Source organism: Aphis gossypii, chromosome 1 (genome assembly GCF_020184175.1).
Source record: "Aphis gossypii isolate Hap1 chromosome 1, ASM2018417v2, whole genome shotgun sequence".
Classification (NCBI taxonomy): Eukaryota; Metazoa; Arthropoda; class Insecta; order Hemiptera; family Aphididae; genus Aphis; species Aphis gossypii.
Window position 1 is genome coordinate 32,375,055 of NC_065530.1, and position 25,691 is coordinate 32,400,745.

The following is a 25,691-nucleotide window of genomic DNA, read 5'->3' on the forward strand; positions in this document are numbered from 1 at the left end:
GTGAAAAATAAAACTTATTTTTTTGTGTAGATAACAGTATTTTTGCATACATAAATAGAGCACAATCAAAAAAAATTATCATTTATCCATATTAAACATTAATATCGCCGTAAGTCCGTTACTAGGTTCCGAATCCGATTTGGTAGATCAAAATTTGACATCCTAGCGGCTGTTTAATCTTCTGAGTTCTGACGCTTTAGAATTCCTTCATTACAACCAGTACAGTCACGATTTTCTAAATAAACTTAAATCTACTGCCTATAGGAACATTAGGTTCGTACACGTATATAGGTACTTCGTGCTGATCTATTGTAGAAAACAAACAGAAATTTTGTCTTTCAGTTTCAATTATTTTCTTTCACGGGTCAATGGAGTCAACCGATTGGTCTAATAGAGTAATAATGATGTTATACCTATAGGTAGTTAATATTTTAATATTTAATGGTTATTACTTTGTTACTGAATACCTATTATTATTCGTGATGACGTACGCTAAAACTACTGACGTGTGTGATTTTACATTTTATTTTAAAAATATCGTCATCACTATTAATAATAATTTTATGTATCCCATAAAGGTTTAATACCCGGTTAGATAACATACTAAAAACAGAGCAAAAAGTTCGATAAACTATGATATAAATTTTTACGTTTTATTACCACCGTACATTATTTGAAATTCAAATTATTATACAAAAAAACATTTCACATAATTTTAACACTATTTAAATTTTAAACGCGTTCAAGATCTTTTTGTTGTTATTTCTGTTTTGAAGAATTTGATTTTAAACAAAACATACACATATGTATATGTATAATTTATAACATTTTAATTTTAATTTAATATTATTTTCTGATAATTGTTTTAAATACAATTTCTTCGTTTTCAAAACAATAGTTGATAACTTTTCTTTATCACTGCAAACATACAATATCCAAATATATAACTACTTTTCTATTTTATGATAAGCTATTTAAGTTTTGTTTTTTGATCTATCGTAAGACAGAGTATTACCTAAATTAACGTTATCTTTTTCGTATTCATTTTCCATTTCTGTTTTGAAATACAATTTTTCGTACGTGTTACTTAACTTGATGGTGATGATTATTGTCAAAAGCGCAATGAAAGCAAACATGAAAAACATGTTGGACTGGTTTCAAAATATACTTGACAGTTATTGTGGTCTTGTAGGTATAAATTAAAGGATATACAAATTGATTACCTACTTTTTTTTCAAACGCTATAAATTTGTTGATACAAATAACAGTTAAATTCCCAAGAGCCACGCAAAAATACCACATAGATATTGAAACGGTTTTCATCGATTCAGGAGTCTGAAAAAAAATTTGGTTAGTACAATTCGTTTAGTTATGGATGTGAGCAATGGAGACAAACAAAAAAAAAAAAAAACAACTCGGTTTGTAGACGCATTTTTCCATCCACCCCGTATCGGCCACTGGCCAGTAATAACTACGAAGCCGAATCAATATTTTTAAATGATCAAGTATTTAATTAATTTAAATACATATGAAAATTTAAACATGGCAACGTCACATTTATTCTATATTGCAAATAAAAAATATTCTGCATTTTTGTCCGCAGTAATTGTAATCGTGTAAACAAATTATTATTACAGTTAATAAAAAAAAAAAGTAACAAGTCCTTTGCTCTCTTAAATATTGGAATTATTATTAATATTTTCTTAGGTATTTAAAATTTTTGATTGATGTTTATTATGTAACGAACAATTGTTAAGTATGCGTATGGTAGTTAAGGTACTTATTAAATTGAAATACATTTTACTTTTTTTAAACTGATTTTTATTTACTTCTGAAAAGGAAAACGATAATCCAGTCATAGCAAACAATGTTTCACCAAATGTCATACAAACGAATTGAGGTAATAACCACACTTTACTTAAAACACGATTCTGCAAAATTGCATTCGATTTGAACCTCTAAAAATATTGTGTTGTGTATTAAAGTATGTAATAGTAATAATATGATAATATTATTATATATTACTATGATAATCATAGTGACATAGGACCTAAAGGTTATAATATACAGGTAATACATACAGAATTTATTAAATTATTATCATATTCATTTCTATATATGTAAATAGATTCGGTTTCAAGTTTTAACACGTTCATTGAAATCGGTGTCTGTTTTTTATCCATATAATGTATCGTCAGTGTATACCTTAAAATTGTATTTTAAAAATTATTTGTAGCTATAAATTATTAGGTATATCATTTTTTAAAAAACTATCTTCAATAACTAATAATGATAATCTACGTCATTTTTAGTTTTATAGAAATGGTACTTGTTAGTTGTTACGTATTAGGTATTTGTAAGTTGGCAAAATTTAAAGTAAATAAGTAATAATGTATTATCAAAATTTCAAGACTATAGTCTATTGTCGTACTTTATTTTTACATTTCATGAAATATTTAAGAATTTAAGAATTATTTTAAGAAATAAATATTTGTATTTAATAAAAACTTTAAACTCATAAATTTATATTGTTTCAATATACTTACAAACCCGAAGGAATTTTCAAAATTGTATTATTTTGAAATTGAGAAACGCAAAATGATTCCTCGAAAATTTTTATCTTATTATTAGACATAGACTCGAGTGTAAGATTTTTGATCCGTAACCATAATCTTCTATTTTCATTTGATGGGACTATTATACTAATACAAAACATATTACCCTGATGAAAAATATTAGTTTTTTTTAATAACCATATACAATTTTACTGTATTATGTATGGATGTTTTTTTGCTGAAGTCATGAACACATTTTCTGGCACGAGCACTGCTGAAGGTGACTTAAATGTAGTGTTATCTTCTTTAAATAAACTATTTTCCATTACTAATAATACAATTGACTTCTAAAAATATTATACATTCACAAATACGTTAATTCGACTTTAAAGAGTTATTAAAAAAGTATATAAAACTTTTCTGTTATGAAATAAGATTTTAAAGGTTGGTAAACATTTTTGAATTTTATTTTTGTTTTTAAAACTACTCATTCCTAACCAAAATAATTTCTCTGAGTTATGTTATTTATAAATATTTTGGTAATAGGTTATATATTGTATTTAAGATAATCGGATGAAATAATACCAGAGTTTCAGAGTAGATGTTTATTGCTTAGTAAAATATTGTTATGCTATTCCAATTCATTAAAAAATAAAATGTACCTAGGATACCATTAAAAAAAATAAAAATTTAAAAACTTAAACGGAAAAAAAATAAAAAAAATAATGTTTTTTACACTCTTGTTGTTTTGCAATTTTACGTAACGTAAAAAATATTTTTAAAACATTTCAAATCATTTGAGATGATAAGTATTTAGGTACCTAAGTAAAAATCTATTCGTATAATCTAATATACCCTATAGGTAGGCAAATAACACTAGTCATTAAATCATTCAATTATGTTTTGCACTACCTTATTTAATAATAATACGCAACATTGACTATAATTTTTCATAATATATCTTTTTAAGCCTACTTTAATTATTCCTTTGTCATTTATAAAATATGTTTGGTTTTTTCTTTTCGGTATTCGAATTTTCATATATTCTGGAGTTATAATATTATGATCAAAAATAAAATATCCAGTTGCGTTAAATTTTTGTAAGCCTAAATTTGATATCCATATATTCGCTGAACGCGCTTTTGTGTATGTACTTGCATTATGTATACTTACATCTTGCATATTCTCCTGTAATACAGTAGAACTAAAATTATATATTATTAACAAAATAAAAAACACAATTTGTCAATACAGTTTTCCAGAATATACTATCGTCTATAACCTACAGGTATGAGTAATTCACATACCTCTAAACATTTTTCGAGGCATCCAGCAAAAATGAATGCTATACCAGCTATACCACCACCGAGCAACATTCGTTTTAGAGGATACTTAAATAGTTTATGACTTTTCAAATAAGGGTAAACTAGACGGTCCATTAACGGAATAGTGAACAATACCAGTAGGGGATTTACCACTTGTAGCATGTACACTGAAAATGGCATGCCAAGCAAATTGTCGCTTGTCCTTGATGCTTGAAAAATCCAAGTTGTGTGCTAAATCAATAGATAGTAAGCTTGCAAAATTAATATGAATACGACTTTTACAATTTTTTTTATGATTAACTTGTTGGTCAAACAAGCTCCAAAATACTGATAAAGGTATGTAAAGATAGAGTATGTGTAACGTTTTCTTCGTGTCATTTATGGTTTCGTTTGAAAATGAATCTTTTGCTGATTCTAACCAATGTTTATTTTTTGTCTCCTTGCAGCGTGATGTTAATCGTTTCCACAAAGAAAACTGTGAACAAAGATGCATAATAATATACCACAATATAGTGATTATTATAACTGTACATGAATATTATATGAATATTGGATATAAGTATATTTTTTATTATAAAATTTAAATTTTTGAGTTCAATGAAATTATTGTAAAATGTTTACTTACTAAAATACATTTAATCATTTTAGGTAAAATATTAGTGAGAGATTTTTTGAAGAAGTAGTATGGATTTCCGCAAACAAATACGCCTAGGTAAAAAAAAAGTATTGTTATTTTATACTATACAATACTACCTATACTGTAATGTTTAAGTCATAAAAGTAATATATTTATTTAAAAAAATGAGAAAATTACTTAGTATAAATATATATTTAAATTAGTTTTAATTTATTTATCTATATTTTATACTGAACAAGACACACTCTCAACAATAATACACAGTTTGTTTGATATCTTTACACATTTTTGTAAGTCATTTTTTCTGTGAGTTATTAGATACCAAATAAATATTTTTAAATCAGTTATTTAGAAATAGTACGATAATAGATGGAGATTTTCCATAAATTTTAAAAGATTACCCTTAGATATTACATTTATTACCCCTTCAGCGTAACTTATTAATTTATTATTTTTCTTTGAATAAAATCACAAAACACTTGTGGAAATATTTTAAATTGTAAGACATTTATTTTTGGATTTGAATAACGTGTAGGTACTGTTCATTATAATATAAAAAGTTCATCTACATACGAGATTCACAATAATGCAGTAGTGATAATTAATAAACTATTCGCATTTAAAGGGTATTATACACATTTTTACTTATTTAAAATTTTGTAGGTAGGTATATAAATTGGCCTTCTACCTTTTTCATTTTCTAAACTTAATATACGCAGGTTATGATTTAAATCACAAGGCTTTATGCCTCTATGTTTACTTATTGAGATTGACATTGTGATAACCACCAGTCCAAATCTGATAATATATCCGTTGATATTGTGGCCCTTGTACAACAAAATTTTGTTGATGATTGGTGAAGTAATCATTCCGAATAACACGCCTAAGTGTATAGAAAAGTAGAAAGTACTGAAGAATCCGTGTACTTGTGTTGAGGTTACGTTTTGATTATTTCCGATGAGCTGATCTACTCCAAATGCTGCGATACAACATTTTATAGCACCCACACCAATTGAAATAAAAACCAGACTGTATAGTGCCATGAAACTAGAGAAATAAAATACGTTTACAATTTATCAGTTAATTGAGTTCAATAAGTTTTTAATTCAATAATTATTAAACTGTAGACGGGATTCAACATATTATTGTTAATAAAATTCTTTGAACAGAATTTGTCGTTTTTTAAGAGCTTTTTTTATGGTAAATAGTACTGTAATTATAACAGTAAGTTAAAAAAGTGTCAAGTCACTTATATTTAAATTTAACAGTGTTTATTTTTGTTTATATACATTACAACATTTTATTTTGAAAAAAAAAAATAAATGAAAAAATGATGTATATAATATATATATATAACATTATAGAGATTAGAAATAATGACATAATATCAACCTAACAGGTTAAATTATAAATACATATGTATATATATTGCATTATGTCGTAAGCATATTAATACACATGTTTTAAAATAGTATTAATTTTTTTATTTACTTAGTTAATACTGTATTTTTGATTTGAACAGTTGACCAAAATAACATCAATATTCCAATCCAATACAGTATTGAAAATGTTAAGATAGTTCTAAAATACAAGAATAGGTATTTATCTATACTATAAACTTATATAGTTATATTTTTATAATTCATAATTTTAATAAGTTAGTAAACATGGTAAACAATCATATTTAAAAATAATTGTTTATTCAATTTTAGTTACTTATTATACTACAGAATAACTAGGTTATTAAAGACATCTGATTATATTAAATTAGTTATTACTAAATAAATAATGTATTAAATCTAAAAAATAAACAATTAAATGGACACAAACCCACATGTATTATAGATATGTTTTTAAGAAACTTAAGTACAACAAATTTGAGCAGGACTAATTTTGTGTAGTTAGGTTTAATATTAGAGGAAATAATTTTAGAATCTTATAATTAAGAATGTAATCTGTGTATGTGTTTATCAGTTTTTTTAGGATACTTAAATTTTTAAACTAGCTATGAGTATTTTTAAGCAACAGTTATATTTTATGATATACTCTTAATTTGTTAAAAAATTATATGTAAAAAAATACAAATAATGTTCTAGCTTCAAGGTGGATAATAGATGAATTTAAATTAGGTAGGTACATAAAATTTATCCTGGTGATCGTAAATGTGTTATGTTGGACATTTTTAAGAAAAATACAATATTATATGCAGGTGTGACATTATTTACATTAATACAATATTATATGCAGGTGGGCCTTTTTTTTAAAATAAATACTAATAACTTAGTTCTTATATTGTTATATTGTTATATTATTAGAATTTACTTACTTATACTTACCATAATCACTGTTTCCCACTAACCCTCCGATTATGGCTGACAGATAACAAAGCATCATAAATACATGATAAATGTCAACTGCTTGTCTTTCATTGTACAACAAAACATCTCGTATATAAAATGATAGTGCGGCTGTAATAAATCTCAAATTTTAGGCTTAAAACAGAGGCGTGGAATGTATAAATTATTTTATAGTTTCTTATAAGCAAGTTCATTTATTTTCAGTTTTTTTCAAAATTTATTGTTGTTTAAAGAAGGGGGTACTGCACAAGTTTAATAACACTATAACTAGTCGTTTGAATTTTTATTTACATATAAAAGAAAATGTTCAAAAAAGTCATTTGATAATTACTTTCACGTTTTACTAACAAACCAAGAAAAAATTAAATTTTTCAAAAATTACAATTTAGAATAACAAGAATAATTAATAGTATGGCAACGTTGCATTTAGAATTATGCGGAATTGTGTATATGTATTATGTATATTGTATATATATGAAACTTTTGGAGTCCTGTATGTATATCAGTGGGTATTACTACATACTGTAATATATTACTATATAGATTCCGTAAATTTGTGTTATAGCCGTATTTGAGTAGGTATACTTAAAAATTTAAAAAACCAGAATTTTAATAAAATATGTATTATTAAAGGGAAAAATAGGGGTAAACATGTTTAGTGTATCACCCTGTAGATAATGATGTTTTAATTATAGTGAATGTTTTTATTTCAAGACAATGTTAATTTTATTTCTTATAGTATTTATTTTAGTATAATTTGTTAAATAAAAAGATAAAGACTTGGAAATATTGTCTGTTAACACTACATTAAACTGAATTATGCTTCGCATACAATAGTATTGTATTATTAAACTTTTGAATTAAAAAGAAAAAATGAATTGCAATGCGATGAAGAAAGACGAGCGGCTAACAACGATGTCTAGACACTGTATATCCTGTCTGTAATTTTTAATGTTTATTATATGTACAGTGTATTACTTACATCGCAGGCTCGAAAAAGAAAATCGTTCCAAAAACTCCATTATAATGACAAAATACATACGCATTGGACAATTGTTCATGATTTTGTTATAAGTACCTAAATTAATATTTTACACATTTAATATTAAGTACTACAAAATTGTTTTATTATTCAGAAGAATGAACAAATAATTAAACAAATACAAACGAAGAAAAATATCGCATGACAACCTGCTATAAATATCTAACTAGTAAAAAAAGACTATATTAAAATTCAAATCAAACGATTATTATTGATACAGCATAATTGTGTACTTTTTCTCTTTTACCTGAAAAATAACACAATTGTAGCTCTATTGAAAAAAGTAAATTCACCACTTTCCTCCTTATAGGTACTTGGAAAAAATCGAATATAATGAAATATTATCTTTGAATTATTTATTGTCAGTGAGACTTCGTTTTTGTCATAAAAAGTTATAAAAACTATAAAGGCTTATACATTATTTATATTTAAATAAGAACTATAGGTATATAGGTAGCACTATAATATTGTTATTTTGATAGATATATAATATGTGCGTAAAAAGTTATTTCGTAAAAAAAGATATAGAAAACTATTAGGTATTCATCGACTTTAAATATATGTTCTGTGATACAGTTTATACGTTTTATTTATATTGAAAGCAATTAAATTTAATGTCCTATTACAAAATTTATAACCTAATTATAATACTACTTATATACTTAATTACCTACTTATTACTAATTTTTTAATTGAAAAATTGCAAAATAAGCATTTGAACAAAAGTCTTTATCTTATCTTGTTTTTTGAAAAAATATTGTTTGATTAGTCTGTTAACATTATTTTTCAAGTAAAAAGGTGAAAGTTAAAAGAAAAAACAATCGTTTTACAACCATTATTTGTGATTGAAATCAAAATTGTTTTTTAAATCGTTAATTTAAATTCTAAAAATTCTCATAAATATTATATACTTTAAATTATATGAATCATGCTTAACGTTATGTAGAATTTATAATAAATATTAATAAATATACATTATACATAAGTATCTAATAAGTCAAAAAAAAAAAAAAAAAAAAAAATAAGACATTTCTAATACCTATATTAAAAAATACCCCAGGTTAGGTTAGTTATTTGAATAATTATAAATTAGAATTTTAATTATGAATTAAAAAAAAAAAAAATTAAAAATTAAATTATACCTTTATATAATATTATAGGCTGCCATGTCAATTAAAGCAATTATATTAATTAGAATGTTATCCATAGATAATTATAATAGTGGATTATAACAAGGTGTATTGTTATAGGTATTTTAGACATTCGTGGTTCTTGATGGTCTGCCTATAGTTTTGTATAATATTGTACTGCGGATATGTCTCCTTGGATCTAATATGAAATTAATTATTAATAAATTTATAGTTATGATAATATTAATTTACATTTGATTAATTTATTTGAATAATAAATATCCGAAAATATCTTAATTTCTACACAATTTTGAAAATAGACTAAATATAATACAAGTTATATTTATTATAAATTATTTCAACCTTGGTCATAACTCATAATAATATGTTAAATTTGTGACTATTTTGAATATTATAAATCATAAATAACAATTGATGCCTATTATATTATAATAAAATAACAATTTTTATAATTTCTATTATATTTCCTTGATTAGGATCTCTAAACCATATAATTATAATATGTATCTATTCAAATAATTTGGTCCTTGAAAAAAATACAAACCTTCTATTTTTGCAGTTTATCATAATAGAAGTTTCAGTTAAAAATTATTTGTATTCACATAACATTTTTGGAGGATTTTCTAATTTTAATACCTATAATATAATTTGTATATTATATTTTAAAAATGTCTTTTGAAGTTTTTAGTGGCTTCGAAAACATAGCCCGAGATAAATCAATAATTGTGAAAGATGCTTATAAACGTTATTCAGACATAATAAGTATGGAAGGCTTAAATATGTCTGTATCCACGGGAACAATGTACGTATTTAAAGAATGTATATTGTATAAATTGATTTTTATCTTTTTAGATTCTATGGCTTGGTGTAAGAATGGTTAATAATTCTTTTTAGTGGCATTTTCATATGAAATTATTACCAATTTAAATCGTTTTGAAAAACTAATATTATACGCATTAGACATTTTGATTTTAGTCTACAGACATTGATATTATATCTATACATCTCGAGACATTTTAATAGATAGTTATTGTTTATTTTGATCCTATTAAAACATAAGGCTTTGTGTTGATAAATAATTATGTTTTTTGTCGGCGTATGCCCTATATAGCTATATATCTATTGATTGTGATTCTACTTTGAAGAGGTTCTATTTTTTGTTTGTTTCCATACCGATGTAGAACATTTTTATAAAAAAAATCGCAAAAAGAATATTAAATTAAACATATAACAAATGTAGTTATAAATTCACAATGGATATCCATTCAAAACCGTTTGTTGTGATGCAACTATTTATTGATGTATTTTTAATTTTTATCAATAAAAATATACTATATTGTTGAGTTGAGTAAAACGAGACGGGTACAATTTTAATGTCTGTTTATTTTTGGGATTTTTAAATTATTACATTTGAGTGAAATTTTTTCTTCGTTTTACTGGTTTAAACAAAAATAACATTTTATCACGTTAATAAATACGCTACGAATATTCAATAGTATTTTTACATATCAGTGACAAATGTAATTATTTATTCGATGTATATATTTTTAGATATGGACTTCTAGGGCCCAGTGGTTGTGGAAAAACAACTTTATTGAATTGTATTCTTGGTTTAACTGCATTAGATTCTGGTCAAATATATTTAAAAGCGCAATGTCACTCGGAAATTAGTTACATGCCACAAGTATATTATTATGATTTCTAGGACAGTTTTTATACTCAAAATTTGCATAAAGTTAATATTATATTATATATTTGTTTATATTTTTATAGGACATCACTTTGCACAATAACTTAACTTCATATCAAACTTTCATATTTTATGGAAAGTTATACGGAATAAACGATGAAAATGTAAAAAGGAGGATTAACGAGTTAGTCCGTTTACTGAGATTACCCTCGTTGAGTATACAAATCAAAAACTTAAGGTTAATATTGTTACACAACTATCAACTATGTATTAATATTTGTATAAAATAGGTCTTTTACGATAATACCTAATTATTGTAGAAGGATTTTTTTTTAACCCTTGGTAGTAAGCATTTTGAATATGAATGGTATTTTTTAGTATTTTAGAATAAATGTCTTCGAGTACAGTCTACATTATATTTCATATATTAAATAAAAAAAATTGATGTCGTGAGCAATTTTATAAAATTTTACAGTAATTTTAGTTTTTAATGATTGTTTACATTTTATTTAACCAACTCATAATTTCCTTATTAAAAATATTAAATACCTACATTTTTTGACACATCTGAAGTATAAAAACCATGTACTACTGCCAATCATTGTTTTTGGCTTTTAGATTCATTTTTTTATTTACATTAAGTACCGAGTTGATATTATCTTCTGAGAAATTTATTTTAATATTATTTTTATGTATTTATCGAAACGAGTTGTGTCTTTCATAATATACGACAAAGGATTATAAAATATATTCTGGATGGTAATAACGTAGATTTACTTTACTTTATTTTATTTTTAAGTATACAATGTGGGGCTTTATACAATGCATTGTAAACCAAGTGTGGACTAATGTATAGAAAGAAACGAAAATACGTTTTGCTTCATTGTGGCTTACAGGAAACCTCTCAAATTCTATTGTCAATTTACAAATAATGATTTACTATAATTTTAGTGGAGGAGAAAAAAGACGATTATCGTTTGGCGTAGCGTTATTTCATGATCCCAAAATTATTATTCTCGATGAGCCCACTGTCGGTATAGATCCAGTTATAAGGCAAAGGTAATTACTTATTTTTTATGTGCATTTTATTTATCACTGGACACTGTCATTATAGTAATTTTTGTTTTTGATTACTTTATTATCAGTATTTGGAATCACCTCGTTGAGCTTTCTCTGAGAGGAAAAACTATTGTCATAACTACGCATTATGTCGAGGAGGCAGTTAGAGCAGACGTGGTATTGTACTATTGTAATAATAATATCGGCTTATTCAGCATCAATATTTTGTTTAAAGTAGAAAAATGTTAAAAATGATTATTCTTTTTATCATTATTGTTCATCCCATATAGCTATAGTCATAATAACATCATTATATTTCTTTAAACGTATTTAATGATTTATTTGTCATTAGCATAAAGTATATTATATAGCACTGACTTATTTATTAAATACTAGGCACATATCTATTTTTAAAATTTTAAATTCAAAGCAACTATTCCATAATATTTATAACCAGAATAACTGAATATATGGTAGATGATAAATACAAATAAGATAATTGAATACTAATACTGTCTTAACCGAACACTTGGAAATATGTATTTCGAATATTATTTGAAATACTATTCTTACATCTTAGGAAGTAATATTTTTTCTTATCTAGTTACTCATTACTCATCATTACTAGTATTATAATATTATCTTTCTTTACATACCGTAAAAATGTGCTTATTATCTGTGAAGACAGCAATAAATAATAACAATGTAATAGTACCTATTGTTATTTTATTTTATTATTGGTATACGTGGTGTAGTTATGAAATCTCCACTCAGTATCTATGTAATTTACATTTATAATTATAATTAATATTGTCTTAACATTTTTAATAGGTGGGATTTATGCGAAATGGTGTATTAGTGGGCGAAGATTCTCCTAATACTTTAATATTAAAACAAAGTTCTTTAACGTTGGAAGAAGCATTTTTATCACTTTGTTGTATACAAGAAAGCGAGAAAGTAAGTAATTTATAATACGATGCATAAGCGCCATAAGCTAACTATGTACCTACCTGCTATAAAGTATAAATTATGTTTGTCAAACAATAACAATTTTAAAATTGATTAAAAATAATTTTCTGTTTTGAATAATATACAACTGTAACGTTATAATGACTTTCTAATGTTTATTTTAAATGTATTTTAAATTGTTATGTATTATAGAATGATTTTTTCAGAAAATTAAAAAAATATACAGATACTGGCGTTGAACTGATTTAATGTCTTTATAATATATTTTGAAACATTGCATTTATAATTGTTTTCTAATAAAGTTTGGTTACTTAGCTCTTCTTAGATTTCTTTATTTTGTTGTTGTTTCACCTGAAATAATACAATTAGTTTATTTGAAGTAATATAAAGATATCATCATTATATAAATAATTTACTTTATCCATCCATCTACCTAGAATTGAATAGAACAAGTTACTATATTAAACGAGTGTTTAAAAGTTGTTTTTTTTTTTATTAAGGAAAATACTGATCCAAAATACTAGTTTAAAATAATAGTATTTGAGTTCTTGCGTCCTGCACATTATAAGCACAGTGTATTAAGATGTCATTTATTAGAATATATACAATCTGTAATAATAGTTACAATAAGCATATGAGTGGAATAAAAAATATAAAAGTTGTGATACGGTACAAACACCATATAACTAAATACTACCATAACCATATACTAAAACTGCAGTTCTCACGGCCAAAATATGATTGAATAATAAACAAGTGTTAGGCAAGGAAACGCAACACGCATGATAACACAAACACATAATATGAATAATGCGAGTTTTCACAAGCAAGTTTCACACTAAAGCCGAGGGAAAACAACACGGTTGGCATCTAGCGACTTCATGAACGATGTCAGTTTTACTCGTCCAACGGTACGACCAGATCCAATGACACACGTACAAAGGTCGGTCAAACCGTATAAATACGGGTACACTGACCGACCAAAGCACAACAACTTTACTCTTTCTCCACACTTCAAGCCATCAAGACCTGCGTAACAGCACACCTTCGACGGCCAGAAGTAAGGAGAAACCACCGCGTGTATTCACGAGACCAGCCATCACATTCCGACGACAACCGACACTAGCGCGACGACCAACACCGCCGAATCATCATCTACACCGCTCGTCCATAACCCGGACATCCAGAAGTCGTCGTGACACCAGACCGACGTTTTCGACGTTACGGCCAACGGCTCCGTGACTGCCGCTTGAACACCCTATGGCCGGAGCACCGTCTGGATAGTGGACCAGATAGTGACGCACACATAAAAAGTCCCCCAAGCGCGCCTGCTTAGGCCACGCTACCCGGACGGACCCACGAACCGACGCCACTTACTTGAGCGGGCCGGACATGACAATCCGTACCTCCACCCGGAATTGTATAAAACATAAATATTCCACGAAATGTCAAATGGTCTCGAACCTATAGTCCGTACGGTCTCGGGTTCGTGAATCATAATATCCCTATAATTATAATCGATTTTAATTTATATAGAAATAAAAACAGGCTGATTACTCAAAAAATTGTCAGCGTTATTTTTACACAGAACGGTGACACGTCACAGCGTGTACCGTTACAGTTGATTGTGAAAGCTTGAGAGGAGTAGCTACCCAGCACTCAGCAGTAGCACTCGACGTGTATAAATAATTAATAGAAATATATTAATTTAGCGATACATGTTTCAATATATAGGAAATATAATTATATGATAATTAACTAATTAGTAATTATATTTAAATTACTTTACAGACATCCATTAAATCTAAACGGGAATACTCAGCAATTCTACCGTTTACTAAGAATCGGTTAAAAAACGATTTCTCTTGGAGAAGAATTCGAGCTCTAACATATAAAAATGCAGCACTTTTATACAAAGATCATACGTAATGTTTTAAATTTTAAGATTAATTTTTATTAATATTTTTTTAATATGGTTATTTTTAGATTTTTATTCTTCACGTTTGTTTTACCCCTGGTCCAAACTATTGTATATAATTTATGCGTTGGACATAACATTCAAAATGTAAAGTTGGGAGTGGTCAATGATGAAGTAAACAATTGTAGCACTGGTTTATATCAACAAAAATGTTTCTTAAACGATCCAAATAATACAAAATTGAGTTGTATGTTTATCGATCATCTACGAGCATCTAATAATTATTTGGTAAATAGTCTTAAAAAATTAAAATTATCTATTTTATTAAATAAATTAAACTTTATATATTTCAGATTGACTACTCAACTCTGGAGTCTGGTAATGCTGCGTTAAACACCAAGTTAATATGGGGCTTAATTTATTTTACTTCAAACTATACATTGACGTTGAAAAATCGTCTCAATCTATTTGTTAATCGTTATGATGTAGATTTTAGCTCGGTTCAGATCACGTTAGATTCATCCAGTAATATATTGATATATGAATTAAATTAAAATATATATATATATATATATATACATATATTAATTCTATTATGAAATAATTTTATAGAATAATTGTATTGACTTATTAATTATTTTAGATTATATCATGAAATTAAAAATAAAAGATGATATGACGTCAACATTTGTGAAAACATTAAATCAAGCAGTCATGTATTGCAATATAAGTGAAAAATCATATTCTTACCCAATTTCAGTAATAAACATTAAAAACATTAAATGTGAATAATTCCAAAACTATTTTAAGTATATTGTTATCATTATTTGGTTTATAGATTCAAAGTATAGGAAACGTGAAAGTCACTGAATTTATTCATTCAGCTTCTCCAGGATATATAGTTTTGTAAGTATAATGCATAAAATAGGTTAAACAATTTTCCTCGATTTAACCAAGATACTCGTCTAAATGATATTTTAACATTTAATTCAGTAGTTTTATTAATATGAAATTATTTTCTTTTTGTTTAAAACGTTATTCTTATTATTTAATATTTTAATAATGAACAAAGTAGAAATGTATTCCATAATTTTCTATAAAGTGTTTGATATTGGTTTTAAATCTATAATAGAACATAATGATATATTTTTTAACAATAAAGTGTCAAATTTATATAAGTAAAAAAAAAAACTTAAACTTTAAACTTTCTACAGTTTTTATTTATTCTATTGTTTAAATTATAACTTTACTTATATTTTATCATATACTATTTAATACGTAACATAATATTTATTTTTAAAATTATGTTTAGATTAGCTTTTTATTTTCCAATGATTTTATCAACTGGATTGTTGCTGTCGGAGAAGGATGAAGGAATTATGAGTCGAATAATGGTTGCTGGTAATTTTTTTTAGACAAATTGATGAAGAGTGATTTTTTTAAATTTTAAATTGTATGTATTTGAATTTTAAAGGGGTAAAATTCTTAGAATTTGTTGTGTCCATAATATTTCTCCAAACAATTGTCCACATTATACAGTCATCGATTGAAATATTTATTATGTATTTCATATTTAACAACCCAATTTCACTAGATAATTTTTGGACATTTGCAATGACTATAATGATAATTGGATATCAAGGAATGTTTGCAGGTAAATTTGAATAAACCTTTTTATATTACATTATTCAATTATTGATTAATGATTATCTAAATTAATTTAAGGTTTATTAAAGTAAATTTACCAACAATAAAAAGGAAAAAAAAGGGGCATAGCCGTTTTTGATCAAAAAAGTACCCTTCCCTTTTCGGCCGATTCACTTTTCGACCAAATTTAAAAAAGACTGATTTCCTTTTCAGCCAAAACAAAAATTATATAATATACATAAAAAAATAAAATAATTACTGCTACCTATATAATTTTTTATAAGTTGTATAAAATTTTGTAAAATAATGTATAGGTTCTATATTATAGAACATTTTTAATATATACGAATTTATATTAGTACCTAATTAACATTATTTTTATGTTAATATGCTATAATATATGTACAATATTATAAAAAAAATTTAAAAAAGGTTTTTCAATTTATCCTACAATTGCATCTGGAGAATTATTATTCGTAAAATACAATTCTTGACGAAATTATTTACAAAACGATATTAGGTACCTAATAATACACACACAATAAAAATCATCATTATTGTTTCATGTATTAAGTTTTGAAGGTTCTGCAAATCAAATTCAAATTTCTTGGTACTATTCATTACAAATATTTACAATAATAGTGTCTTGTATCTTTTGAAAAAATTACCTATAATTATTATTATTATTAATTTATTATTTTATATAATATTATACATATTGTGACATATTAATATAAAAATAATGTTGATATAGATCAGTGGTTCTCAAACTTCTTTTTTCGTGGAGCCCTTGAGATGCTAAAAAAAAAAATTCACGAAGCTCTAAAAACTTGAAATACTAGTTTTACAACTCATAAGAAATTATGGATCAATAAATTGCTAATATAAAAATTGTATTCTATATAAATATAACTTGTAACGATTTAATGAATAATAATATATGAACTTAATTCAGATGTGCCCGCGGTGCCCTAAGGCTCTGCAGAGCACAGTTTGAGAACCGCTAATATAGATAGTCTTAAATTTTAAATAAATGTCTATATTTTATTTTACAATATTTTATGTAATTTATATACTTTTAATAATTTTTCAAAATTACATAATTATTTAATTGCCATAATTTTACAAAAAAATTTTTTTTGGTCGAAAATTGAATTGGCTTAAAAGGGAAGGGTACGTTTTTGATTGAAAAGGGTTTCACCCAAAAAAAGAACAGTCAAGTGAGTAACGCTCTGCTGTATAGTAGGTTACTATAATGGATGTATCAAATTTGAATCCAATCATAGGTATCATACAAAAAATGATTTTGAACGGAGATGATATGTCAGTCTAGGATATTATAATAAATTTCCAATGGTTGGTGAAAAAGGTGGTTTATGTTTTAATGGTTTGAATACAACAAAATTTAAGTTCTTTTATAATTATTGTAAGCCAAACTTACGGTACATTTTGTATTAAATTCTCAACTCCTAGCTACTTATACAAAATAATTTGCAAATATTCATGGTTTTGACGAATTGTTGTTAATATTTGAACTTCAAACGCTAATAAAAAAAAATATGCTTATGCATTCTTATAATTTTTGAATCACTATAAGAATAACTTATGAGGAACTATCACGCAAAATTTGGAAGACCTTATCTATATGAATTACACATTTGTATACTTAAAATAATTTTTATCATTATAGTCTACGTATTCATTTTTTTTTTCAACGAAACAATATATATTTAATTGGAAACCAATACACTATTAGTGTAATATATGAGTTTAAAATATTCTTATACTGATTAAATAACGCATTGTGTTTAGGAATATTAGTAGCTACTGTTTCAAAAAACTACACTATGGCAACCCATATTAATATGGGAACGAATGTTTTATTTTCATGTTTATGTGGTAAGTTACGCGTGTATATTTTGTACTCCGAGTAGGTACAATTAAAATCCATTTTGATTGAATAATTAAATTTAATATTTTATATTATAATTTTATAGGGCTTATTTGGCCAATGGAAAGCGCACATCCTATTTTAAAGGCCTTCAATTGTTTTCTACCTTTATCCATTGCATCAGAAACAATTGGAAATCTGACACTTAAAGAATGGCCTTTATATCATCCTTTAGTTTTACGTGGATTGATATTGACAATTGTATGGCTAATTGTCTTTGCAGTGCCAGTATGTTTCTTTACTACATTAAAAAAGGATGCATGGATAAAACCAAAATAAACATTTTACAGATAAAATAAAACAAAAATAAACCATAATTCATAACTTGTTAAATTATAGTTGCTCAACATAAATAATTATCCTCATAAGAACTTATTGTGTTTTTTAAAAATATATTTACATAGCTTTGAGAAAGTATTATCATTTTAATATCCATTATATTACAATTTATTAATAATATAATATACCTGTATATATATATATATATATATATATATATATAATATTATGTGTGTATTTACTTGATTAATTAGTATATTTAACGTTTGATTAAATTAAAATTACAATTAAAGCTAATTTATCACCAATGTGAAAGAATTGAATTTATTTAGTATACCTAAATACTATGAACAATATTCAGTTGGCGCGTAATTAAGTCATGTATTTATGCCTATGTATGTATAAATTTACATTTTTCTAAACTTCATCATATTCAAATGTTTTAAACGTACTAATCTGAAATGTTTCTAAACTAAATTTATCGTAGTCATTATGTAACCATTAAATCATGGCAAAATGTTATGTATGAAGGTATATGTTTGTGCGTGAGAAAGCAATTCAAATAACTACATGTACCGTATGCTCGTATGTATACAGTCTTATTAGTAGTGGGGTCTTAACAATATCGTGTATTGTGTGCATTATAAAAGCTAACAATTTAACTATTCGTGACATATGATGTGCAAACAATTAATCATTTCAATTGCATTGACGTAACATGCGTGGTCAAGTGAGTTATAGCCATATACCTACTGTTATGTCCTTGAGCGTAGATGTATAATAAGCAACAAGAGCGAGAGTTAAAAGTCAAATAAAACGGAATGAGATTTTATTAAATAACGAAGATCATTTTATAATAATACGTGTAGTAAATCTGCTTAATTAAAATACTTAGTGTATATTGATAATACAAATGACACGAGACGTTTCCCAAATAAATAATAAAGAACGCAGTCTTAAACTAAATTGATTTAATTTTAAGTAACAGTAACGCTATCCTTTTTAGCGAATTCTCGATTCCTTACATATATTTTGAAAGCACAGTACAAGCTGTAATATGACATTTTTGTAATATTACAATAACTTTACTATTTTACCATTTTCATTAGACTCGCTTGGAATTGAATGTGGACCAGTTGAATAGCACATACGTATTCTTTTATACTCACAGAGTGTGAATTCTTTAGGTATATATATCATAACAATGTTCGAAACTCTACTATGCACTCGTATATTATAAATGACTAACGATATATTTCGAAAATTGTTACCTAGATAGTAGTATTTGCTTAGAAACACTCAGATAGATGTTGATTCGACTTGCGTTTAAGTCGATATGCAGTGCTCAGGTTCTGAGAAGACCAATTTAATATCCTTTATAGTCTTATAGGTATGCAATTTATAAATATAAGGTAAATTCAACGCATTCAGAAATTGAATTGCTGATATAGTTGGTATATAGTTGGTTATACGACGAAGAAAGTCCTTTGACAAGTAATTATTTAAAATTAATATTAATTGTTGCGCGAAATTGTATATTATATTATATGTTCATATACCTACCTTAGTTTTAAGTTTTAATTGAGAATTAACAATTATTAAGAATAATTTGGCTTACCTACCTAAAAAGTACAACATAATATTATTATGTACCTGTCATTTGACCCTATTAACTCCTTCCCATTACTCTATATAACACTATTAATTTTTGACAATGAAAATCGGTTTGTGTCATCTAGTTGTAACTTCAAAAACGGCAAAAACTTTACTTAAATAATCATTATAGTGATTAGAGATCATTAATCTTAATTACCTATTAATTCTCTGATAATATATTCGATTAGGATTCGACCGGATTACAATTGGTCAAAAAACTTACGTAATTATTTAAATAAAAACAACATATAGTACCGAAAATTATTTAAGGATGTAACATTATAAATAAATTAATAATTTATATTTTTAATTAGTAAAACTATTTAACATATTGTTTTATTTCTAAATACTTCTTGAGAGATCCTTGAGATAATTAATAATTAACTCATATTGAAAACACAAATTACAATTTGTTGATATTTCTTTATACAATAACGTATCAAGTTGAGGTAATTGTATGTTATAAAATTAAAAAAATGAGTAATTAAAAATTTAATGTATTATTTTTGTAATAAAATAAAGGTTTGCTGTAATTTTAAACATGAAAATATTATTTGTGAGTTGGATGACTATCAAGGCTAACGATAGACATTATTTATTTTTTATTGTGCATTATATAAGAAAATTTATAGCCATGTCCAGTATTCAAATTAATTAAACATTTAATTACTACCTACTCATAAATTATATTTTAAATCTTATGAAATCTATTAGTAAATATGATTGAATGTTTATGTGATTATTGTGCTAGGAGAGACTAGTCAAACATTATACCTACAACACTATTGAAGATGGCTGAAATAGAAAATAAAAAGATTCAAGTAGAATCCGAGTTAGCTATATGTATTTTAAATGCCTTTAAAAGTTTTTCTGATACTTGTGTTTTAAATGGCTTAAATATGAGTGTACCTTTAGGATCCATGTAAGTATTGACGTTCCTTATAATGGTTAAAGCAATAATCAATATTATTAATACAACAGCAGTATAATACATAATAGTACCTTGTACATTTAACGCTCTACGAAGGTTTTTCTATATAATTATAAATATCTTTTTTTATTATTATTTTAAGTATTAATTACATAAAATGTATAAAAAAGATATTGTTTTTTTTAGTTTGTTATTTTCGAAATAGCAACAGTCATTAAGAAAATTGCGTAATACGTTATTTGTATCCCTGTTTATTATGTAATACAATACAATTTTAAAATACTTGAAAGAATATTTTCTTTTAGATACGGTCTTTTAGGACCAAGTGGCTGTGGAAAAACTACATTAATAAATGTTATTCTTGGAAAGTTTCCATTGGATTCTGGGATTATTAAAATAAATCCCAATCGTTATTCAGATATTGGATATATGCCTCAAGTAAGAAAACTAATAAGTTTTTCTTGGTTAAGATTAAAATAATTTAACCAAAAATAAATTGTATTCTTATAGGATTTGTGTTTAGATTCTATGCTTACCATAGGAGAAACATTTAAATATTATGGTTCATTGTATAAAATGAATAAAAGTGATATTTCTAGTAAAAGCAAAGAACTTATTAGTTGGCTTAAATTACCACAGAGTTACACACTACTAAAAGATCTAAGGTTGAAAATTTATATTGAAATTAAAATTGAATTGTTTTTTTCTGATATTATTTGATAATTTTTTAAACACATTTTATAAGAATTATTTATGGCTTTTCGTAGTGGAGGTGAGTGTAGAAGAGTTTCATTGGCTGTCACATTACTTCATGATCCAACAATCATAATACTAGACGAGCCTACAGTAGGGATTGATCCAGTATTAAGATTCGAGTAAGTTGTAATAATTATCTGATGAAGGATGATGGTTCGGTTGTCTAACAATGATTTGTTATTGTTAGAATTTGGCAGAAATTATTAGAAATGGTAAAGACGCAAGCTAAAACTATTATAATTACTACGCATTATATCGAAGAAGCACATCAAGCACACACTGTAAGAAAGCACAAATATTGTAGACTTAGAAATAAATCAATCAAAGTTGTTTTGCTGAAATACAAAATGGAAATAATATTTTGAAATTATTTATAATTTTTATCTTAAAATTTACATCTAAATTGCTAATTTCCGTGGTTTACCTTTTACTTAGTTGGATATTTTATAAAACAATAGGCAATATTTGGCCAAGCACAACATATTGTATTAAAAGAACACACAAAAACAATTTTCAAATTTCAAATGCCTATAAATTTAACTTAAGAGTGGTTTAAATATTTTTAAATTTCTATATTAAAAGAATGTTTCATTTTTCTATAGTTGATATTTTATGAACAATAAAAAAATAAGCAGAGTATAAATCGTTATTCAATATTATTATAATAACTGGCGTTGGTTATCATTGTATTATACTAAAATTTTGAAGCAGGATAACTGTTTAAAATGTTATTAAACTACGTTTTTTTCTGTGTAGATACATTTCAATATCTGAATTCCAAAGACATTAAAATTTGTTCAAAACACATTCTAACATTTATAAAATTTTAATACTAGAAAAAGAGACTTTTGACTACTAGCCATGACATTGCTACTCTCTAATCATTGACTAGTTATGAGAAGTTTCGTATTTTCTTGCGATTTCGATGATTTTTCTTAATAATTTAAACTTAAAACGTTTATAAAAGAAAGCGAGAAAGTGGTACTGCATGTTGTACAGTAAGTTTCCGAGTGTACCTCATTATAAAAAGGGTTAGGCTGTCATAAATGTACTAAATTTTAATTTAATAATAAGTGATCGTATATATGAAAAACGATTCTGACCGATGACGGTCTGTTAACTTATACTACCAAGTGTATTGTATTATATATTCAATCTAGATATTTTGAAAATAGAATTGTATATTGTAAAATACACAATAATTATACGTAACAGTTTTAAGGCTACCCGAATAATATTTATGAACTAAACTCAATAACTAAAATCGTTATTATTTATTATCTTTGTTAAAATATCTAGTTTCGTCAAAACTTGAGTTTAAAATTTCTAAAAAAAAAATTGTAATTTTATATATTTAAGAGATATTTGAGTTTTATTTACTAGCTACATATAAGTACTAATATATTGCATTTTTATTTTTAACTTTTTGATCAGTCATAAAAATATTTTTCAAAAATGTTTGCATCATTGTAAATCAATACATGCTCCGCTTAGACTCTAAAATGATAATATAGGTTAAACATATTTATTAACAATGATTATTTTTTTTCGTTTTTATTTAAAATTTTTATCATTTAGATAGGTTTGATGAGAAATGGTGTTTTAATATCAGAAACTTCCCCTCAAAACTTATTAGTACAACAAAATGCCAACTCATTAGAAGAAGCATTTTTATCGTTAAGTTCTAGTCAAGAATTTGAAGAGGTAATAAAATTTTAATAGTTTTATAAAATTGTATTGTTAATTACTTTACTTAATGTTTTTATTTAGATGACTCAAAAGGTCAATATTTCAAAAAATATCAATGCATCATCAAACATTTTGCACTCTGACAACGGAATATCATTCATTAGGATTGGTGCATTTATAAAGAAAAATGTTGCTATTTGTTTAAGGGATTTCACGTAATTGTTGTACTTGAGCTATAATGATAAATTAAAATTAAAACAATTTTTTTCATAACAGGTTTATATTTTTTATGATCTTATTTCCAATGATGGCAGCTATAATTTTTAATTTGGCTATTGGTGGTAATATTAAAAATGTTAATATTGCTATTCAAAATAAAGAAATCGCTGAATGCCAGACCGTAGTAGTTAATCCATGTATTTATGATGACATTAATAATTTAACTCTTAGCTGTGCAGTTTTGAACGGTTTACGAACTCTAGAATACAATTTAGTAAAATAAATAATTTATATTAGAAATATGTTTTAATACATTTAACATCATATTATGTCGAATTTTATTATTTAGATCTCAGTTAAAAATCGGGAAGAAGGAGACATTTTAGTGAAAAAAGCTAAATCAGTAGCATTTATTCAGTTTCCTCAAAACTTTAGCATAGGACTTCAACAATATGTTCTTGGTTCATGGTTTTCTACCAACGAATATTCATCAAATACGGCAGCCTATGCAAATATTGATGTTGGAAGTTAGTATTGTACATTGATGATATCTATAGCAAATGTGAATAATAAAATAAAAATAAACATAAACTTTGCCATAAATTCGAGCTTAACTTATACTAGAATTCAATAGTTTGAAAATATGTTTTTAAAATTTTTTAATTTTTATAGTTAAGCATTATAATAGTATTTAAATTTTTAGATGTTTTGGTAAAAAGTCAAATTATTCGAAATCTATTTAATGTTTTTGAAGATGTAATTGTAAACAGTACACGTGCCTGCAGTGAAAAATTTGTTAAGAGTCCTTTTGTAAGTATAGCAACATACTTTTTTAAATAACGAAGTAGTATATAATATTATTAACATACCAGTAAGCTTATCAAATATGGACTTTATAAACATACATTACCTTGTATGTAAAATAAAAATAGATATTACCACTATTTTAAATTATGAAAAAATGTTATGATCTGTTGAATTAATTACCTAAATATGTATATTATAAGAAACATTAAGATTTTAAATTCATACATACAAAAAAAAAAAAAAAATTATTATCATATTTTAAGGTTGAGCCTATAACAGAAAAACATAATCTCAAGATCAAACTAATAGAAATGTATCTTTTAATTTATAGCAATAGCATTTTAAAACTATATCAAATACACATTAAGATGACAAATATTATCTGAAGTTGATAAAATATTGATACTATTGAAAAATAAACCATGTAATTTTTGTATTTTATTATAGAGAACTACATATTTAGTGGGAAACAAAGTTGAAACATTTATTCATAGTATAGCTACCATGTTTGTGTCGATGTAAGTATATAAATACAGTTATTAGTAATTCATTTAAAACACTCAGTTTAGAACATATTTGTATTGTAAATGTGTTTGTAACGGTTTATAATTGAATCATGCTGCTTACTGTAATAATTTATGTACTTGCATAATAATTTACACTGTTAACTTTTAATTTACTGAAATAATAAAATGTACATTATTATGTATAAGCTTATATTTGGAGTACCTAAATTTTCTTAGTAATAATATATAATTTATTGGTATTCTCTAAACGGTCTAAACAATTTATATCACGTAAACTTATCATTGTAATTATTTTATGAATACACCATCACTCTAATAAACTATTTACCTCCCTGTTCAAAATTTTAAAGTTGTTTTAAATCGTATTAATCACTATTTTTTTCTAAATCTCTTAACGAAATGTAGGTACCTTGATTCTGAAGTTTATTTCTAATTCTGTTATTCGCGAAACAACAGATTGTTGCTGATTTATCTGTAGCTCTACTGTTTTAGTCTGTAAGTTGCTTTACATACATAATATGACATG

The 25,691-nt window shown here is 25.3% G+C and overlaps 5 protein-coding genes across 8 annotated transcripts in view; 3 read left to right on the forward strand and 2 right to left on the reverse strand.

Moving 5' to 3' along the window:
• Positions 1–25,691, forward strand: part of LOC126549368 (exportin-1-like) — a 65,239-nt gene that overhangs the window by 23,174 nt on the left and 16,374 nt on the right. The gene's annotated exons all lie outside the window — the stretch shown is intronic.
• LOC126549370 (solute carrier family 15 member 1-like) lies at positions 655–3,952 on the reverse strand. Its single transcript, XM_050198307.1, has 9 exons — positions 3,863–3,952; positions 3,531–3,743; positions 2,769–2,902; positions 2,547–2,702; positions 2,082–2,205; positions 1,830–1,958; positions 1,228–1,335; positions 1,016–1,151; positions 655–918 (listed from the first exon to the last, which is right to left on the reverse strand). Exons 1-9 carry the CDS (start codon positions 3,929–3,931, stop codon positions 887–889), a joined length of 1,101 nt encoding a protein of 366 aa, XP_050054264.1. The 5' UTR covers positions 3,932–3,952; the 3' UTR covers positions 655–886.
• On the reverse strand, positions 3,953–8,030 carry LOC126549371 (solute carrier family 15 member 1-like; the record flags this gene model as incomplete). The annotated part of the gene is made up of 7 exons (XM_050198308.1): positions 7,857–8,030; positions 6,844–6,985; positions 6,009–6,098; positions 5,278–5,564; positions 4,506–4,588; positions 4,182–4,355; positions 3,953–4,111 (listed from the first exon to the last, which is right to left on the reverse strand). Coding segments are annotated over exons 1-7 (1,014 nt in total), but the record flags the coding sequence as incomplete, so codon positions are not given.
• On the forward strand, positions 4,509–18,765 carry LOC126549369 (ABC transporter G family member 23-like). Of its 4 annotated transcripts, none has more exons than XM_050198306.1 (15): positions 4,509–4,592; positions 10,619–10,751; positions 10,841–10,995; positions 11,709–11,816; positions 11,903–11,993; positions 12,648–12,773; positions 14,577–14,710; positions 14,772–14,991; positions 15,057–15,228; positions 15,347–15,462; positions 15,542–15,609; positions 16,016–16,104; positions 16,178–16,357; positions 18,163–18,249; positions 18,348–18,765. In XM_050198306.1, exons 2-15 carry the CDS (start codon positions 10,743–10,745, stop codon positions 18,578–18,580), a joined length of 1,788 nt encoding a protein of 595 aa, XP_050054263.1. In that variant the 5' UTR covers positions 4,509–4,592; positions 10,619–10,742; the 3' UTR covers positions 18,581–18,765. The 4 variants fall into 4 exon arrangements, with proteins under 4 accessions (XP_050054263.1, XP_050054262.1, XP_050054261.1 ...); XM_050198305.1 differs by lacking the exon at positions 4,509–4,592 and adding an exon at positions 9,672–9,869 and having other exon boundaries at positions 18,163–18,280; positions 18,348–18,583; XM_050198303.1 differs by lacking the exon at positions 4,509–4,592 and adding an exon at positions 9,674–9,869.
• LOC126549443 (ABC transporter G family member 23-like) lies at positions 20,813–25,160 on the forward strand. The gene is made up of 11 exons (XM_050198584.1): positions 20,813–21,158; positions 21,473–21,605; positions 21,678–21,832; positions 21,935–22,042; positions 22,111–22,204; positions 23,502–23,627; positions 23,694–23,827; positions 23,889–24,105; positions 24,181–24,358; positions 24,535–24,641; positions 25,086–25,160. The coding sequence occupies exons 1-11, from the start codon at positions 21,028–21,030 to the stop codon at positions 25,158–25,160; spliced, it is 1,458 nt and encodes a 485-aa protein (XP_050054541.1). The 5' UTR covers positions 20,813–21,027.

What these genes read in the sequence shown, in the direction of transcription:
- LOC126549443 (XM_050198584.1), top strand. Translation starts at nt 21,028, where the DNA reads ATGGCTGAAATAGAAAATAAAAAGATTCAAGTAGAATCCGAGTTAGCT. An exon ending in ACACTACTAAAAGATCTAAG is followed by an intron (nt 21,833 to 21,934) that starts GTTGAAAATTTA and finishes GGCTTTTCGTAG; the next exon opens with TGGAGGTGAGTGTAGAAGAG. An exon ending in GAACTCTAGAATACAATTTA is followed by an intron (nt 24,106 to 24,180) that starts GTAAAATAAATA and finishes TTTATTATTTAG; the next exon opens with ATCTCAGTTAAAAATCGGGA.
- LOC126549369 (XM_050198303.1), top strand. Translation starts at nt 9,736, where the DNA reads ATGTCTTTTGAAGTTTTTAGTGGCTTCGAAAACATAGCCCGAGATAAA. An exon ending in TCTGTATCCACGGGAACAAT is followed by an intron (nt 9,870 to 10,618) that starts GTACGTATTTAA and finishes ATATATTTTTAG; the next exon opens with ATATGGACTTCTAGGGCCCA. An exon ending in CATATTCTTACCCAATTTCA is followed by an intron (nt 15,463 to 15,541) that starts GTAATAAACATT and finishes TTTGGTTTATAG; the next exon opens with ATTCAAAGTATAGGAAACGT.
- LOC126549370 (XM_050198307.1), bottom strand. Translation starts at nt 3,931, where the DNA reads ATGTTGCTCGGTGGTGGTATAGCTGGTATAGCATTCATTTTTGCTGGA. An exon ending in TTGAAAATTCCTTCGGGTTT is followed by an intron (nt 2,206 to 2,546) that starts GTAAGTATATTG and finishes TACAATTTTAAG; the next exon opens with GTATACACTGACGATACATT. An exon ending in TATCGTTTTCCTTTTCAGAA is followed by an intron (nt 1,336 to 1,829) that starts GTAAATAAAAAT and finishes ATTTTTTTTCAG; the next exon opens with ACTCCTGAATCGATGAAAAC.